We start from the raw sequence: 17,650 nt of genomic DNA, 5'->3' as shown, positions 1-17,650 counted from the left end.
CTTTCTTTGTTCTCATCTTGTTCTATCATCATAGTTGGAAATATATTTTCTTTATTGCTTCTTGAATATACATATGTGAATCCCGTTAATATTTCTTGTTAGCTTTCGTCCTTATTGTGCATTAACTGTGTGTGTTTTTGTTTGTGTGTGAGTGTGTCGAGGGTCCTGTGTCCGTCTACCTGTCCGTCCTCGCTCTCTGATCCCGTATTGGTTTCTTTTTGTTTATTATTGCCATCAGTTTTGGTTGCCGATTTCGCTGATTGCTGTCGTCCTCGAGGGCTGAGTAAAAATGCTTCGATATGCCTGGAATTATTGTTGCTATTGCTGCTCCCAATGCATGACCCATCATCGTTTACCAATAATAATCGTCAATCAATCAATCCATCAAATACTCTTCACCTCCGCCGCAGTGTGTGTCTGTGTGTGAGTTCGTCTGCTCGTGTCCCTGGGTGTCTGACTCTAACGATCTCAATGTCCCGATGCTCCCGATCTAGGTTCTGGTCTTCACCAGGACCTCCCTCTTGGCTTACTGTCGCGGATTTCGGGTCTTTAGAGGCTCGACGACGGTGAAGCTCCGTTCCATTCCACTTTCATTTTTATTTTTTGTTTTTTGAATTTTATTCAATTTTAAAGTACAATTGCACGAGTGCCTGCGTCGCACTCGTCACTAATAATATTATCATTTTTTTTTTGCTTTTTCTGTTGGTTTGTTATGGAAATTGATTTGATTTGTTACTAATTATTCATATATAGAGTTGTATATATATGCGTATGTATATATGTAAATATTCCAAATTATGTTAATATTAAAATTCTAATTTTTATTAATTGAACTTTTGCGCTTAAATTTAGCAAATCTTCTCATCAATTTCTGTCAAACGTTTAGGTCAAACTAAAAATGACAAAATAAGACAAATTATAGAAATTATATGCAGTTTTCTGATTTTATTGCGGAGCCAAAACTTAATGATAAATTATACAGAACCTAGGTCTAACATATAAATAACAGAACAACTAAATAATAGAACCTATCATTTCTTAAACATTACTTTCGTCTCAGCTTTTTGGGGTCGTTTGTTTTGAGCTTGGGTATCATCGAAGAGACTCAAAGTTCATTTCTCCTTTCGTTCAATTTATCATTTCAAGTATCTTTGATTGGTAAAAAGTGGAAGAAATGCGATTCAAGAAGAAAAACTAAAGTGTCTTCCCTCTGTACTCCCAGAGGTGTTATTTATTATTATTAGTTAATTTCGTATTTCTGCCTTGTCGAATATATTTTACAAACATTTCGTGTCTGAGCGGGGAGGAGAGCGTGCTTTTATACAAGATTATAAACGAACACATTCACGTAGTAGTAGAACAATCATTGTGAGGGGGTTGCTCTCCTCCCCCGGGGATATATACTTGGTTATATTGATCTGAAGAATTCTGGCTAATAAGTAAGGCTTGAGTAGGTCGGTTTAAGGCCCAAAATGCTGTCGATTAAGCCAAGCGCGAATAGAGGAGGATATATTGCACACACATAAACAAACTAAAAGGTCTCGAAATCGGGCTCTGTACTTTCGTTAATCTTTATATACGCACAACATTTACATAGAAAGTGTAATTATATTTGTATAATTTTGTTTATGTATATATTTGTTTATTAAGGTATATAGGGCAATCTAAGGTTGAAAAATCATTTTACATGTTCATTAGTTACGTGGAAAAACACAGTTTTATCTCGTGTATACAGGAAAGATTTTTTTCTGGCTTTTCTCGTTTTTCTATACTTTAAATTTTAATTTAATTCGAAAAATCTACTTAGTGAAATCTGTTATGCTGGTTAACAATTTTTGTTTTCTTTTCAATTTGCTTTAGTTTTTATTTTTTATCGATTGATTTATATATTTAACATCACATTATAATAATTACTAATTAATAGATTTCCCTCTAATCATCGTCTCCTTGTTTTTTAATTTTATAATCATAGCATTTGTGGGAGATGCACAATTATGAAATTTTTTAATAAATATTATTTTTGTTTCTTTCTCGCATCCTTAAGGACGTTTGGGGGCTTACTGCAGACCACAATAATAATTATAATGACTATTTACACGAAGAATTTAAAGAATATAAACCGTACAGATCATGCCAGCTCTGATTTAGCTCTTTGCTTTGTTTTGTAGTGTCCTGTCGTGTGTCGTGGCCCTGAACGGTGTTTCTACTCCTTCGGCTCTAAATGGAAATTGTAAATGGTAACATGGCAACACGTGCTAGCTCTCAGCGTTGGGGGCTGAGCTGGAGAAAGGGTTTCGGGAGGCGGGGAAATTAAATTAAGACCATCTGGGGTGGCGGCGGCTGTTGCTCCTCCATTCTTCTGCTTCTGCTGCTCCTGCCTTGTCCTGGCCTTGCTTATGCTGCCGCTTCATTTTCAGCAAATAAACTTGATGGAATTTAATTTGTGTGAACGCCGAAAATGCTCTGCCACTCGTGGGTTCCATTAATTTTGGCCAGGCGGGCCCTTAGACCAGACCAGACCTAACCAGACCAGGCCCGTCTTAATTAGAGCCACCTCTTGGTGTTGCTTGTGAGGCGGGGCCTCCTCCATCCTGGCAGCTACGTGACTCCGGGCCTCCTCCGCTCATTTGTATGCATTGTGCGGCTGCGTTCGGGCTTTATCTAGAGCGAGAAATATAGAAAAGTGTTAAATGATTATCAACTGGTCTCTGCTAGCGGCAAATTGTTATACTCTCTCTACGGATTTCCCTGGCGACTCCGGCCCTGCCCTCGCCACTAAAGGTTGCAGGCACGTCCGGCCAGTGGCAATGCGACAAACGAGGAGCGGAAACACAATTACCAATGCATGCGTCAAAGACGATCGGGGAGAGCAGGGAGAGAAACCTATTCAGGCGGTTTCATTTTATCCTTTTTGAATTAAATATTCCAATGCCTATTAATTTTTCAAGGACGAGGTCCAGTCTAAACATTTTTTCGCCATGTAGTTACTAGCAACAGGAAGTGAAGCGCCTGGCTGCCACTCTGCCGGCCACGCCCCACAGAATCCTAGCCTTGGCCAACGTCAGCACATACCCGCCCCCGCTGCCCGAGCGAGCACCTCCTCGTGCCGTGGCATTGTCTTTAGCCAAAGGTCAAATCGTCGAACCGACTGACCATAGAACGGCTTTGGCCCCCAAGGCTCTTTGCATGCGTGTGCGCCACTCAAGTGGCTCATTATGAGCAGCTGCTCACACACACATCCACCCAGACACAGGCACAGACATTGGCAAACCCAGCAAACACCACAAAAAGCAAAAAACTCACCAGACTCACACATGGACAGCGTTCGTCGCCTACTTGAAATGTGGCGCGTGTTAGAATTTCATTAGAGCGATGGCAGGCAACAAAAAACATTTTCTATTTATTTAATTTGGCTTTAGGCAAGCGAGACGAGACCATCAGAGAAACAGAAGCCACGAGTCCTCGTCGTCTGGCTGATGACATCAGCTAGAATCGCGATATCCTGCCTCCCAAGGACCCATTGACATCGAGTCCGCCCCTCGACCCACGCCCCATGCCCCACGCCCACACCACCCGCCGATTGGCCGCGTAATTTGCGTCACTGCATTGGCAGCCACACTCATTGTTGCCATTTTTTTGGCTTGACCCGACCCAGACGATGAATGCTTTAAAATAGAAGCCTGAGTTTAATGATGCACCCAGATGTCAGGCAGATGTAGACAGTTACAGGTTAGTGCCACAAGCCAGGCAGAAGATACAAGAAGCACTCCGCATGTCCTTGACACGAAACTGGGTTAAGTATTCAATTATTTTGTTCCCGAGACTCAGAGAGACTCATAAATGCTCGCCGAGCTCAGCATGTGGTTAACGAATAACCACATTTCCGTTTCCCTCGAACTGCGGCCGGAGCGGTTTTTGCATTCAAGTTTAATTCGCAAGAGCAGTGATTCAGGTTAGGAATGGCTTTCATGGGGAATACCAACATTAAAATTCAATTAGGAATAATTATGGCAGAATACTCGCCACTTGTGTCTCTCTGGGTGGGTGGATGTGGGTATCTTGTTCATTGGAAGTTCATAAATCCTGCGAAAACAGGATAATTTGTGCTCTGGCTGCAGCGCCCATTATCTGGCGGACTGCCCACGTTCGAGGAGTACTCTCGTCTATGTGTGGGAGGAAATGATATACATAAATCGCACAGAATCAATTCGAAATGTCAAAAGGCAAAACGGCTGATGCTGATGCTGATGTTGCTATTGGTTTTGCTGATGCTGACGCTGATGCTGTTGCTTTTGCTGTCGAGGATGTGGCTGGGCTGTTGTTGCCTTCCATTTGGAGACTAGGCTTGAAATAGCAACAGCCAGAAGAGCAAATTGAATTGAGCAAAAGGTGGGTGGGCGCAGTACACAGAAACAAATACCTTTCGAGTTGAGTTCACTCTTTTAAAATTCAAAGAACTCCACTCTATGATAAATAAAATAAAATATATTTAATTATAAACTTCAAAGTATAAAAGCAAAGTATTAAATATATTCTTCCCGGTGTTTCCAAGAGGACCTCCCCTCGAGGCCCGGCACTTAAAATCCGAGTGACGTGCCGAGCCTGGCTGGGCCATAGAAGCCAACCCAGCGACAAGTCGAGCCAGAGAGACAATCCGAACGGACGAAACTGAGATGGAGCGTACGAGGATAACCCCGATTGCCATCGCCAATCTCCAATGCCGCCGCCGACGCAGCTGACTTTGACATGACAGTTTAATTGAGGGACAGCCCGGGTGCCCACCCTCAACCCGAAACCCCACTGAAAAGACAAAGAGGGGACAGGGCGCTCGAAAAATATGCAAATTAGTTCGACTCCCAGGGAGACGACGTCCCGAAAATGGAGATTGGAGCAGAGCGGAGTTGGAACGAGCCGAACTGTTTGCCTTTCGCTTCAGATCCTTTGGGGAGGAACCCGAAAAGGGAGGAGTCCTTGACTAAATTTAAAATTTATGACGCCAGTCGGGTAGTAACGAATGAACAGCAGGGATGTTTGATTTTGAAACTATCTTCATTTTCTAGGGATTTTATAAAACAATATTGAGGCTCTTTAGTCTTTAAAACACAAGTTGCCCCATCACTTAGAAGGGTGTACCTATCATAGTACCAATACCAAGCCCTGCCCTAACCGAAAACAGTATTCAATTAAATGGGACACTGGGAAGGAGTAAAGGCCTCACTGAAATGGAAAATCTTAGCCCTCATCCCATAGCCGCTTCCCCTAAATTTAACTTAAATTTGTTTACGGAATTGTAAACAAAAGGAGTCCGAAAAGCTGGCCAAGAAGGGCAGGCCATTGTGTCACGGCGACGGGAAGTTAATCGGTCAACTTGAGGCCGCCAACGAGGACAAAGAGCACCACAAAGGGCTGAGCTGGTGATAATGTGGGGAGTTTTGACGGTCATCCATCAGCGCAACGAGACAGACAGGGACTACAAAGATGCGGGAGAAGGAAGGGTGGCAGTGCCACAGCATTAGTACTAACCGCAGGAGCAAATTGCCAGAGCCGGTGTAGGACCTCTGTTCAGCGCCCACCTACGATTCCTGCGCGTGTTGGGGATTTGTGGTGCGTCCGTCTGAGCCCCCGACACACACCATCAGGTGGGTGGACAGGGCCGGGTCCTGATGCATGTGGCGGCATTGGGATTCCATCACAATTTATTCGGCTCGCTTACGCAAAGCGGGCGTTCTAGCACTGACCACCATCAGCACGGGCCCCCCCACAGGACTCAATTGTGTGGGCTGCTGACGGGGGCGGATGCAAGGCTAATGCAGCATGTAACTCAATCAGGGGCGTGGTAGCCACACCCCTGCGCCCACCCAGCCTGGGCAGCAGAGTGCCAGAGTGTGTGTGTGGCTGCTGGCATCAAATTGAACCATCAAGGACTCTGCGTTGAATGGCAAATTGTGCTCGCCAGTCGACAAAGAGTGAAAGGTGATGGAAAAAGTACACGGCCTGAGCCATTTAATCTTTAAATTACACATTTTTGAGAATATAAACCTTTAGATAAATAGAATTTTTTAATTATTGAAATGTAAACTCTTTAAAAAAGTATTTTTTATTGAAGGTAATCCTTGAATGCAGTTTATCCTGCATGCCCCATCTCTCCCAAACAGGGACTCACGTATGCAAATCGTATTCGTCAGAGATGTTCATTGTCCTCATCGGCATTGGCATTGGCATCGTCATCGCCATCATCATCATGCTCTGGTGTGTGCGGATGGATTTCCATACATTTCTGTGCCTGCCATGCAACGACAATCACATAATGGCCATAAGTGATGAGTTACAACCAGCCCAAGCCGAAGCCCAAGCCCAAGCCGAAGCCAATCTCCACTGCCCCCGCTTCCGGCCTTCCTGTCCTGCACGTGTACGTGTTGTTTCATCCTCGATTTTCTCGTTCTCCATTACCGTTAAAATGTATTGCCTGCTTATAGGCGCGTGCGGTTAAGTGACAGGGAGGAGAGGCTGGTGGCTGGATGGAGCTGGGCTGCCGGGAGAAGGCAGTAGAAACAACTGGCGAGAGTCGGACTTCAGGGTGGATTCTCGGCTTTATAAATACGTTCGATTTGGCGAGCTTGAAAACTGTAATACAGAGCTTTCATATGAGAAATAAGCAGACTTGCTTATAGAAACTGTTTACAGTGCGTATACGCAATTTTGATAGTATTTTAGTATCAGAATCAGTTTTGATTGCCTGGAAATGCCATACTTTTGGATTAACTTCTCGGATTACCACTGTGGTCGAGTGGTGCTCCAGTACTTGGCCAACTTCGTGTTGTTTGTTGCCCAAGTGAGCAGCAGCAGAGAGTCCGATAAGACAGCCGGAGCTGCGACATCGGGTATAAAAACTATCAGACAACAATGGTTCCTGTCAGTGGCACACACACGCCTCACACACCCTGAAGGACGCACCATCCTCACCTTGCCCGCCCCTCCGCCCACGTCTGTGTAAACCAATTTTAACGGTTTAACTTACAGCTTATGCCAGGGTCCTGTGTTGCGTATTTATGGCAGTGTGCGGGGACATGTGCTTGTGTGCTGGCATTAGGCGAGCGCTGGCCATGTTTGTTTACAATGCTTTTATGTTTGCACAAATGACGTCGCCCCACACCAGCTCGGACACAGGGTCTGGTCTGGACCCGAGACCGGAGCCCGGAGTAAACCGAGAACTGTTGCCAAGTCAAGCGTTTCCTCAGCACCACAGCTTTCCTAAATTTATGCATGAAAGGGAGCGGCAAAGTAAAAAAAACGAGAGGAGCCTGGGAAGCTGTATTCCAGTGTGTGTTTGTGACTTATTGTTATGCTGCCACTGTGCCCAATTTATGACTCGAGGTCGGAGAGACAAGCGACACTCTCAAAGCCAGCCGTACTCCGTCCAGGACCCATTCCCTCCCCACAGACGCCCCTTAAAAATAGACAACCCGTGTGGGGTTGGAATTCCCTTCATGTCCTTCCTATTTTCATTGCTCGGGATAGGACAAATTCTATGCTAAATGGAATTCACACCGAGGAAAATTGTCGTTGAAACTTGTCATTGTACTTTTATTCAAATATTTCTAGACCTCTTAAAATTAAGAGTTTATTTTAATAAAAAACACCTATGTTACTCATTAATTTTAATGTAAAATTTAAACAATTTTAAAATTTTGATATCCGTGCAGACTGAAAAGTTTCATGGCTCCCGAAAACCTACGGCACACATAAATACATGGACTTAGGTCCTGGGCCGGGCTCGTTTCATCAACTCGAGCATAACGACAAACGCACTGGGAGAGTTGGCTAAAAAGCCAAAGACAGCAGGGCAGCGGGGCAGCGGGAAGGCGATGGCAGGGTAGCAGGGTGGCAGGGAGGCAGAGTCGACGAAGGCACTTGGGGATTAAACTGGCAGCGACTTAACTCTGCTGCTAAAGTTAGGGATTTTGAATGCCTGATGAAGTGGCGGAGGCTGGGGGAGGGGCAATCTAGCTGGGGGCGGGGACTTCGGGGGGACTTTCAAGACTCATCCGAGCTCATCCCTTTACGCCCCTTCCGCCCACTCGGCGTCCTTGTTCTCCTTCATTAAAAGCAGCCAACTTATGCGATTTGATTTAAGCTCCTACGCAATGCTTTTTATACGCAAGATGAGCGTGGGCGATTTTGGAAGCAGGTCCTTCTAGCTCGCCTAGATTGCATTTTAAATTTAGGGGATTCTCGACAATTCTTTAAAGATTTTGAAGAATCTTTACACTATTGGTCATAATTCTCTTAAAGCTACAGAGTATGTACACTTGGATCGATTTTCAGCTGTTATTAGGGATACCACAGCGAAGGCGCCCCAAAAAATATGCAACACTAAATGTAAATGTGAGCATTAGCACAGCAGGAGCGCAAATGCCAGAAGCGGGCGGGAGCCCTGCGGGTGTGGGCGTACGTGCGTGTAGTCAATTGTTTGTTTGTTTAGCGAGCGACAATAAACAACAAAAACAAAAACAAGAACCGAAGCCGGAGCAGGAGCAGGAGCAACAAGGACTGGGGGCACCAGCGACAATAGCAGCGAGAAACCAACGCAAATGAGCAAGCACAACAAAAACGCCGCAGCAACCACAGGAGCTGCTGGAGCAGCGCTCGGCGAAGCTCCTTGTTGTCAAGTGGAGTTTAATTTATGTTCAGCCCAGCGCAGCCCGGCCAGAACCACCCGGCAGCCGTCACCACCAGCACCACCATCGCCTCCCCTACCACCCTGCGTTGGGCCACCACCTGGCGCCACTCTGGAGGCGCCTGGGCCCGAGTCCTGCCCAGGCCCGTGGCCCTGCCCTCGCCCTCGCCCTGGCCCTGGCGCTAACTTAATTTCCATTTCCAAATTTAGCACGTATAGCTCTCAGAAATGTGCCTCCTTCTCCTCATCCGCATCCGACAGAGGCATTTCGGCTGTCTTCAATTTTCCCATTCCTTAATGTGCAGAGAAACTGGCTGCCAATAAAATACAAATTATGAAGAGCCTGGGCAGAGCCCCACCACTCTGTTCTCCGCGTGTAACTTTTGTCAAGTTGCGTGTTAAATGCAAGTTTCCGAAAAACAAAAAGCGCAAGATGGCGTCCCACCCAACAAAACAACCAGATACCAAGAAAAAACAAAAAGGAATCGAAATTGAGTAACAAAATCCATCTCATCGGAACAAAAACCGAAAAACGAAGCGAGCGTAATGTGGAGAATGTTAATCGGGAAAAGTTTTGGGCGAAAACTTTCATTAGACACTCCGGGTGGAAGGCGGAAGCTTCTCAAGTTGTTTGGCGGCGAAGCCAGCCACCCACCAGGAAGCAGAGGCAGACCAGAAATACATAAAACAGGATTGCGTAATCAGTGCTCGGAGGAGATCGTAAATAGGAAAATTTAAGTGGGGCTGCTAGAGTGTATTCAGAGGTTGTGAGAGGACTAGTATAATACCCGCTCTTTCCTGAAAATAAAACCTTTAGAATCTCTAATTGAAATCTTGTGCCAAGCACTTTGCATAATTGCAGCACGGTTTAATGTCAAAAGCTCAAACTTCTTGCCACTCGTTGGAGACTGATGTGTGGCAGCGATCAAGTGACTGATTAATCTCGGGTGGCAGGCCCCGCCGTGCTCTTTTGTCCGGGCCTGCCGTGGTTCAATGTCCTTCTTTGTCGGGCCAGCACTCTGCTCCGAGCCCTGTGACCTGCGACCTGCTGCAAACACAAAGGCGAGTAATTGGCCTTGCAAACTGCAAAGGTGGAAATGCAGTGGGAAATTCAACAGCAGCAGCAACAGAAACGGCTCAATTACCTAAGGACAAAGTGCTCAACTGTGTAGAAGAGATGTGACACTGCACAGCGAGAAATCCTTGGGGTTGAGACAAGACAAGTTTGTATTTTAGACAAAGGCTACAAAGTCTCAAACTTACTGTTGTAGTTTGTTAATATTAGTTACAGTAAATATTGTCTATTCAACAAGTTATGTTTTTTCATATTATGGGTACACATATATTTTATTCCCCAACCCAATTACCTATCCCTTGATGGCTTGACAACCATTTCTCCGGTTCCAGCTTGGGTTTACGATGTGTACACAACACACAATCTGTGCCCCGAATTGGGGCCAACCCCTATTAGGGATTGGGATCGGAATCAAGGAAGGTGTGGGCCGGGGCCGTATATGGCTGACTAGTCAAGTACACATGTTAGCCGCACGTATTTACAACGTATTTTTGCTTCTTCAGCCTCTGCTTCTGCGCCGCCTCCTTTTATTTTAGGCCAAGCTGTTGCTATTTGCGTTACTGCGACTGTTCTGTCACGTATTATATAAGCATGGAACTACACACATTTGTCTTGGCGTGTATTATATGTACATTGCAGAGTAATTCACTTTAAAGAACAAAGAGAGAATCTCTACAACGTCGTTGCGAAATTTCGCTCAACTCAAAAGCCCGGAGGGAGCTCGGGTCTAACTTGGCCATAACCGAGCCAGCAACCTCTTCTCAGGCTTTTGCATGCAACCCGCCGATTGGGGCTAATGCAATCAAGTGGGCGTGGTCAGCCCGGGCAAACAACAACAGAGAAAAATCGATGCGCCGCCACGCAAAAGGATATTCCACTTTTTTGTTCAGCCATCCACCGCAAACAAATTGTAATGGAAACTATACAGAAACGTGGGCTGGCCAGCTGGCCAACAGCATAATGCGGCTTAAACCCCCGGCCCAGCGAGGGGAGGGCCTTCAGATTCCACTGGCTGACAGTAAATATTCAACACGGTGGTTTGTAGTGGCTAAAGCACTGCAAATATTAAACAATTATCAGATGGCCGCAAATCAATTTATTTCTAAAATGAAAATGGTAACTGCTAGTTGGACGATTGAAAGCTGAAAAGCATTTAAAAATTATAGCCATAAACTGAAAAGGTTAATCCCTTAAGCCCAACTGGTACTAGCTTTTAGGGCTGATGGACATATTTAAGCTGTCAGAGTTCGGACGTGACAGATCCAGTGTTTACCTTGCACTTTAATTGACTTTCCTGACAGCGATGACCGCATTTACGGAGAGCATCTGCGGGCTTAACTTTTTCAGGTAAATAAAGATTGAAATGCATTTTATTTATGGAAAGTTATCTTCTTAAAGCTTGTTAAATTATTTAAAGTTTCAGGACCAAGGAAGTCCCAAATGATTTGGAAGATGGACTACCCTGCAGCAGTGACAAGGTCGTCACACTCGCCAGTTGTCATCATTTATGAATACATCACGCGCGCCCTCATTTGTGGCGCGTTTATTTACTCGGACACTCGCAAACAGCAGGCGTAAATATTTCATGGCTACTGTGCTCTGCTTTTCCGCCGCCTGCCGCCTCTTCCTTGGCCCATTGTTCGGCGTGGGCGAGGCGGGGGCGGGGACTATTAAAATGGGACTGCAAATATGCCCGCGCTGGCGTGAAATTGCTGGAAACAAAAACAAAAAGCCGGCAAAAAGCCAGCATTAAAATGGCGAAAACTACCACAAATTGCAATCAACTGACGCCCGATTGTCCGCTTCACAAAGGAATGCGAGTGCGAGTGCGAATGCGATGCCAGTGAGTCAGACAAATGCCGAAGGGATTACTGAAGGAAAAGATACCCGAAAAGATATTTCTGAGCTACATGATACCCAGTACTATTTTCTTGGCCTTCCATTCTTGCTGCATACTTTTGGGTGCTTTGGAAGAAGACAGCCACAATAAAAAGTCCATATCTTCTCTAAAAATGGCCCGATTTGGTTGAATTTTATTTTCTAGATGTGAACTGGCACTACAGAATGATCCTACCCTGTGTCCTGTACCGTGTACCGTGTACAAAAAAGCTGCCATACCATCATGAATTTCCATATCGTCCTTAGCGCGGCTTTAAATTACCAGCCGTTTCATATTACATTTTTCATTGGAAAAAAATACATTTATTTACATTCACCGACAACAGAAGCCAAAGGGATTCAGTAAATCATGTAAATTGATCGATGGATGATTTAAAACGAACCAATAGTTTTATTAATTTCAGGCAATGCCTTCACTGAACACAATCGATCCCAGGGTAGCCCGTTGCGTGACTGGCAACTGAGGCAACAACATCTAGCTTCTAGTTAAATACAATTATATAGACTCGACTGAAAATGATTCATCGGAAAGCGTAAATTAACGAGGCAATGTGTCGTGAATATCTGAAAAGGCCCACCATCCAACGGCCATTAAGAGGCATTTTTCTGCCAACACTGTTTGACGTCACCGACCATGTTCGCCTCCCCAGAGCCCTGATCCAGACACATGGCCACATATCTTTATCGGTGCAAGAGCAGATGCCTGGAATTCAGCAAAATCGATACGCTGCAGCAGCTAAACACCAGCTTACAGAACAAAAGCAGAGTGCCACGTTAAATAACTAATTGCTTGCTCATATGCGATAAAATATTCATTCTCTACCTGGATGCTAAATTCAAATTTCAATTGTTTGCTATTCTGAACTAATCTGCGGCTTTAAGCCGAACGGTTTCAGTTTTCATTCGAAGGCTCGGGAACAAAGAGAATAAATTAAAACAAGAAAGGAAAGCTAACTTCGGGCGGAGCCGAAGTTGATATACCCTTGCAGTTAAAACCGGATATATATCGCAAACATCGGATTTAGTTGGCCGATCCTTATGAAATTTGGTAGGTTGGATGAACTGACCAAAAATAGAATCTATACCAAGTTCCAGCTTTCTATCTTCAAAAACACAAAAGTTGGGTCAATTCCGATCTTTCAGTTATATGGCAGCTATAGGATATAGTCGGCCGATCCTAATGAAGTTTTGTAGGTCGGATTAACTGACCAAAAATAGAATGTGTACCAAGTTCTAGCTTTCTATCTTCAAAAACACGAAAGTTGGGTCATTTCCGATCGTTCAGTTATATGGCAGCTATAAGATATAGTCGGCCGATCCATATGAAATTTGGCATGTCATATTATTTTGCCAAAAATAGCTCTCATGTCAAATTTGAATTCTCTAACTCTAAAAACACCAAAGTTATACCATTTCCGATCAATCAGTTATATGGCAGCTATAGGATATAGTCGGCCGATCCCGGCCGTTCCGACTTATATACTGCGTGCAAAGGAAAGAAGGGTGTGTGCAAAGTTTCAAGACGATAGCTTCAAAACTGAGAGACTAGTTCGCGTAGAAACGGACAGACAGACAGACGGACAGACAGACGGACAGACGGACAGACGGACAGACGGACAGACGGACAGACGGACATGCTCATATCAACTCAGGAGGTGATCCTGATCAAGAATATATATACTTTATAGGGTCGGAGATGTCTCCTTCACTGCGTTGCACACTTTTGGACAAAATTATAATACCCTCTGCAAGGGTATAAATATATATAAATAAATTCCCGAGTGCAAAGCAATTAAAACTTTTCTACGATTCGGAGTGGTTTTTGGAAAAATATCCCCGCAATAAAAATAGTTTTTAGCTTTTACTCGCCCGCTTAAATCGATAAATGATACTGAGAACTTTTCCCAGCCAATATTCGGGCGATGTAGAGTGAAATGATTCATCAAGACAACATCTGAACATGAATACTATTTTGATTTAATTAACATTTCATATCTGGAGACAGCTTTATCTATGTATCTCTGTCTGGTAGTGGGTCAGTGCTTCTCGTGAGCTGTTTGGCCAACTATACGTGCTCGTGCTTATTTGCAGCGGTTCCGATGTTTAGCAATTGTTAAACAAGCACAAACATTTCACGGTTTTTTCCACATGCCGCACCACCGAGAGGGAGTGGATTTCTGTGGGCGAGTAAGTTGTGACGAGTGCGGGCGGCTTGGACTGTGGATGAGGTCACGTCTTCTGGCGCTGCCATCACGCACATTTGACATGCATATATGGGGAGACGCGCTCAATATTGGCATATACATTCGCCATATATCTGGGCGATGTGTGGCATGCAGTGGCACATATTTCTGTTGTATCTGTGCGTGTCTTACATAACACGAGTGCAGTTGTTCCCATTGCAGTGCTGCCCTGGCTTTGGCACTTGTCGCTCGTTAATAACTTTAATGAATCGCTATTGATTTTCTCCCCCAAAAGATTCAAGTCCTTATCCCCAGTTTTGGACAATTATGCTTCAATCATGGCTGACAGATTGTGTTTTGTGGTTTGGATATCTACAGAATTGCGCATACGACATGTGGTCAGTTGGATATTGGAGGAGGTTGCATATATAGGGCATTGACAGATGACAAATAGTTTGATTTACTTTGCAAATCGGATTATTGATTTTTAACCAATTTGCCTCTCGTGTTGGGAGAATAAAATCCTTGGAATAATATCCTTTCCCCAAGCCAGCCAGACCTATTCCCGAAATCAGTAAAATAAATGACATAAAAATCGCATTAGCCCATATTTGCACTAAAAACGACGTCGGCAAAAGCGAATCAAATTACATGAGCCCCCCGAACAGACACAAAGGACAGAGACAGAGCCCGCCCTTCTTTTCGCACAGACACACAGGCCACCCGCGCAGCAACCCCGATATCCGTGATATCTTATCAACACAAGTCGTGCACAGAATGTAACGGAAACGGAAAGTAAATGGCAGCCATTTAAAAGGAATGGCGGCCATGGCGACGGGGCGAAGGCCTCGGGAGGCGAAGCTGAAAACTGCTTGCCGCGTGCGTGAGAGGGCCGGCGTGTAGGTGTGTGCGTGGCCCGAAAATCATTGAAAATATATGAAATGTGTTGCCTACTTATGGGCGCTCATTTAATTTGCAACCTTTCGCAGGATGTGTGCCCATATACGCGTGTGCGGCGGGGACGCGCCCAAAGCAACAGACAGGATGAGCGCGAAACGTGCGGAAATTTGCAGCTGTCCCATAAATATAAATAATTACACAAATTAGCGAAAGTTGTTTATATAATGAATTTTACATTGGTTGCAGGAAAATTGCGTGTCAGCCATTTCCCGCTGAGCTCCACGTGGAAAGTGACACGGCTGTGGTTCATAAACGAACCACATGGCTGTTCGGAAGAATAAACCAAAATACTGTTGCGACATTAAAGCTAAATGGTTGGTAGTTTTTGGATGTTTTTCCATAAAACCTTTAAAACTAAATGCCAACTATGCAAATTGAGTCGCACATAGAGAGCGAAGCAGAAAAGTCCCAGTGCTTTTGAATCCGTAAATACAAGGACGATTTTTGGGCCATCTGCGCTCTGTCAAGGATGCAGTAACTGCAAAAGGCAGCCATTCAGTCAGGCGATCAAACATAGTTCGGCGCATAAAGGGAGCAACGAAAAAATAAAACCAGACAAGCAGAAAATCCGCCATTGAAACAGTTCCCCCTGCCTCGCCCTCTCCCAGTGCTTGCTGCTTGTCGTACATCGAAAGTTCCCCATTTCGGTGGTTCAGAGCTGGAAATTTATTAAGGATGTCTCCCAGTATCCGACAGATAGATGCAGGATATGGCGAAGGGAATTTTATGGACACGCCAAGTGATTTTTAACGAAGTTGCAACAAGGACAGTTACTGCTGCTGTGTGGCAGGATGAAGGATACACAAGCTGACAAAGTTGTGACCAAAACTGAAAACGGATTTGTTCGAGTGATTAAAGCAAACAATATTAGCAAATATTGAAGGACAATATTCAATTAGTGGAGAGAATGAAATTATAGCCACTAATTCCTGTTCTATTGGGCCACTGTTGCTATTCATAATGTGCCTGAACCAGTAACTGCTTAGTCAGAGATAATGCATCCTCTTTCAACTCCTTTGAAGTGCAAAATCGAGTCATCTTGTGCGACATGTTGCAGTTTCTGCCCAAAGTGGAAACAAACCGGAAATTAATTGATACTGGCTCATCGCCAGGCCGAAGATGATCTAAAATCCTCTGGAATTAATGGAAAACCACTCACAAAATTAATTACCGACAAATGGCCAAAGCGGCGGAGAGGAGGGTCTGGGTGGGTGGACTGGCTTCTGGCTTTTCATATTGAAATTTAAAATTGTTTCATGGAGCACAGAGGGAGGAGAACAGAGCGATAGATAGACATGGAGGCGAAATGGAGGGGAACTGCTCCCCGGACCACAATGCCAAACTTTTTGTGGCCAAATGAGAGATGTTTATCCCCTCCTCCACGCCCCAGCCTGGGCGGCGGGCACCCACTGGCTCCTATCTGTTGCAAAATGGATTTTCCTTCTCATCGTCTTCTGGCGCATGATGCTGCTTTTCACTGCCTGGCTTTGGCTTTTTATGAAAAATGCAGGCAACCTCCTAGCAGCAAACTTTCTGCTGTTGGCCCCCGGCCCAACCTACTTTTCCGTCCGTTTTCGGTGTTTTAAGTTAGTTGGAATATAGCAATTTTTGGACTGTTGGAGAAGGCCAGCAACACCACGTAACTGCCGTATGGATATCGCATAATCCGCTCAGGCCACTTTCGCTCTGTTTTTCTAGAACTACGTGTTCTGCCAAATATATTTATGCTGTGCACTATCACGTTGTGAAATATGAAATGTTTCTCGCAAAAGAATAATGCAAATCGATGTCGACATCCCCAGATGGACGAAAAATTGCCAGAATGCATGAAAAATGAGTTGAATGAATGAACTGAAACGAAGTAGTTTGTCAAAACAGCATTTTTAAGGACTGATAAGAGAACAGCTGATAAGATGCATTATCCTTATCTGCTACAAGTGATTGTGTTTTTTAGTTTCTTGCCCTCTTGCTTGACCTTCAACATAATCTAGTTCCATTCACAAGCAGCCCTTAAAAACTCAACTAGGGACTATTAGTCATGAACCAAGCATGTTGTTCCTTAACAGATCCCCATTTCAATTTCATTAAGCCGCAAATCTTATCGGGCTCTCATTATCATTATTGCTAGACGGGCTGTGCACCGACGAGCCCGAGTGGACGAGTATTCTCACTTGCTCGGGCCCCAAATTGCCAGATAACTCACCCAACTGATTTTGGGTGTATGTACTTGATAAAAACGGAATCGCAAAAAAATAAACCCAACCGGCGAATATAAATCACGGCTAGAGCCAAAGGAAATGAATGGCAGTCGGCCCGATGCCGATATGAGAAATGTCAAATTTAAGGCCTCAGATAGGCCGAGAGAGACAATTTATTTGAAGCCATTTTGGCTGAGAGCTGGGTGCTGGGAGCTGGGAGCAGGGCGTGGCATCAGGTGATGGCAAAGAAATTGCCAATAAATTGGCTAGATATTAAGCCAAACACCTCGAGAGCGACGGGGAAAAGTTTAACAAATTTATGACTAATCATTAGGGCGCCTTTTGAGGAGAACGAAAAGGGAACCATTTTTCATAATGAACTTCATTACGGGCGCCGTGCTAAGTGTGATATGTTGCCAGTTACTAATTAGCAAACAACTTGAAGATACGGCGATGTATCATGACCCGCCCCTCCCTCCCCCAACTGCATAGAAAAAGACGATTGCACGACAAGGTCAACGCTGTGTGGCAAAGCCCTCGGCTATGTGTATCCCCGCCTAAGCAAGCTGTCACAGTACACCTCTGGGGGGATCTAGGCACGGCTGGATATACATACATCCACATCGTGTATCAAGATACGAGTATGTCGCGTTGTCTG

At 44.7% G+C, this 17,650-nt stretch overlaps 2 protein-coding genes across 4 annotated transcripts in view; both read right to left on the bottom strand.

The window, feature by feature from the left end:
* Positions 1–17,650, bottom strand: part of eIF4EHP (eukaryotic translation initiation factor 4E homologous protein) — a 43,102-nt gene that overhangs the window by 2,347 nt on the left and 23,105 nt on the right. Inside the window, exon 3 of one of the 3 annotated variants that reach the window (XM_070281290.1) lies at positions 1,196–2,661. The exons of the other annotated variants lie outside the window; for them this stretch is intronic. Coding sequence (XP_070137391.1) covers positions 2,599–2,661 — 63 coding nt within the window. The 3' untranslated portion in view covers positions 1,196–2,598. Of the gene's footprint in view, positions 1–1,195; positions 2,662–17,650 lie in introns of those variants that run through there. 3 annotated transcript variants of the gene reach the window in all.
* Positions 1,196–17,650, bottom strand: part of Syx1A (Syntaxin 1A) — a 35,029-nt gene continuing 18,574 nt past the window's right edge. Inside the window, exon 3 of the mRNA XM_017245419.3 lies at positions 1,196–2,661. The gene's annotated coding sequence lies outside the window, so the exon portion shown is untranslated. The remainder of the gene's footprint in view (positions 2,662–17,650) is intronic.

The sequence above is a fragment of the Drosophila bipectinata genome, chromosome 3R, assembly GCF_030179905.1.
Source record: "Drosophila bipectinata strain 14024-0381.07 chromosome 3R, DbipHiC1v2, whole genome shotgun sequence".
Lineage (NCBI taxonomy): Eukaryota > Metazoa > Arthropoda > Insecta > Diptera > Drosophilidae > Drosophila > Drosophila bipectinata.
The sequence above is the reverse complement of the archived record's forward strand: the minus strand, read 5'-3'. Positions and strand labels throughout refer to the sequence as shown.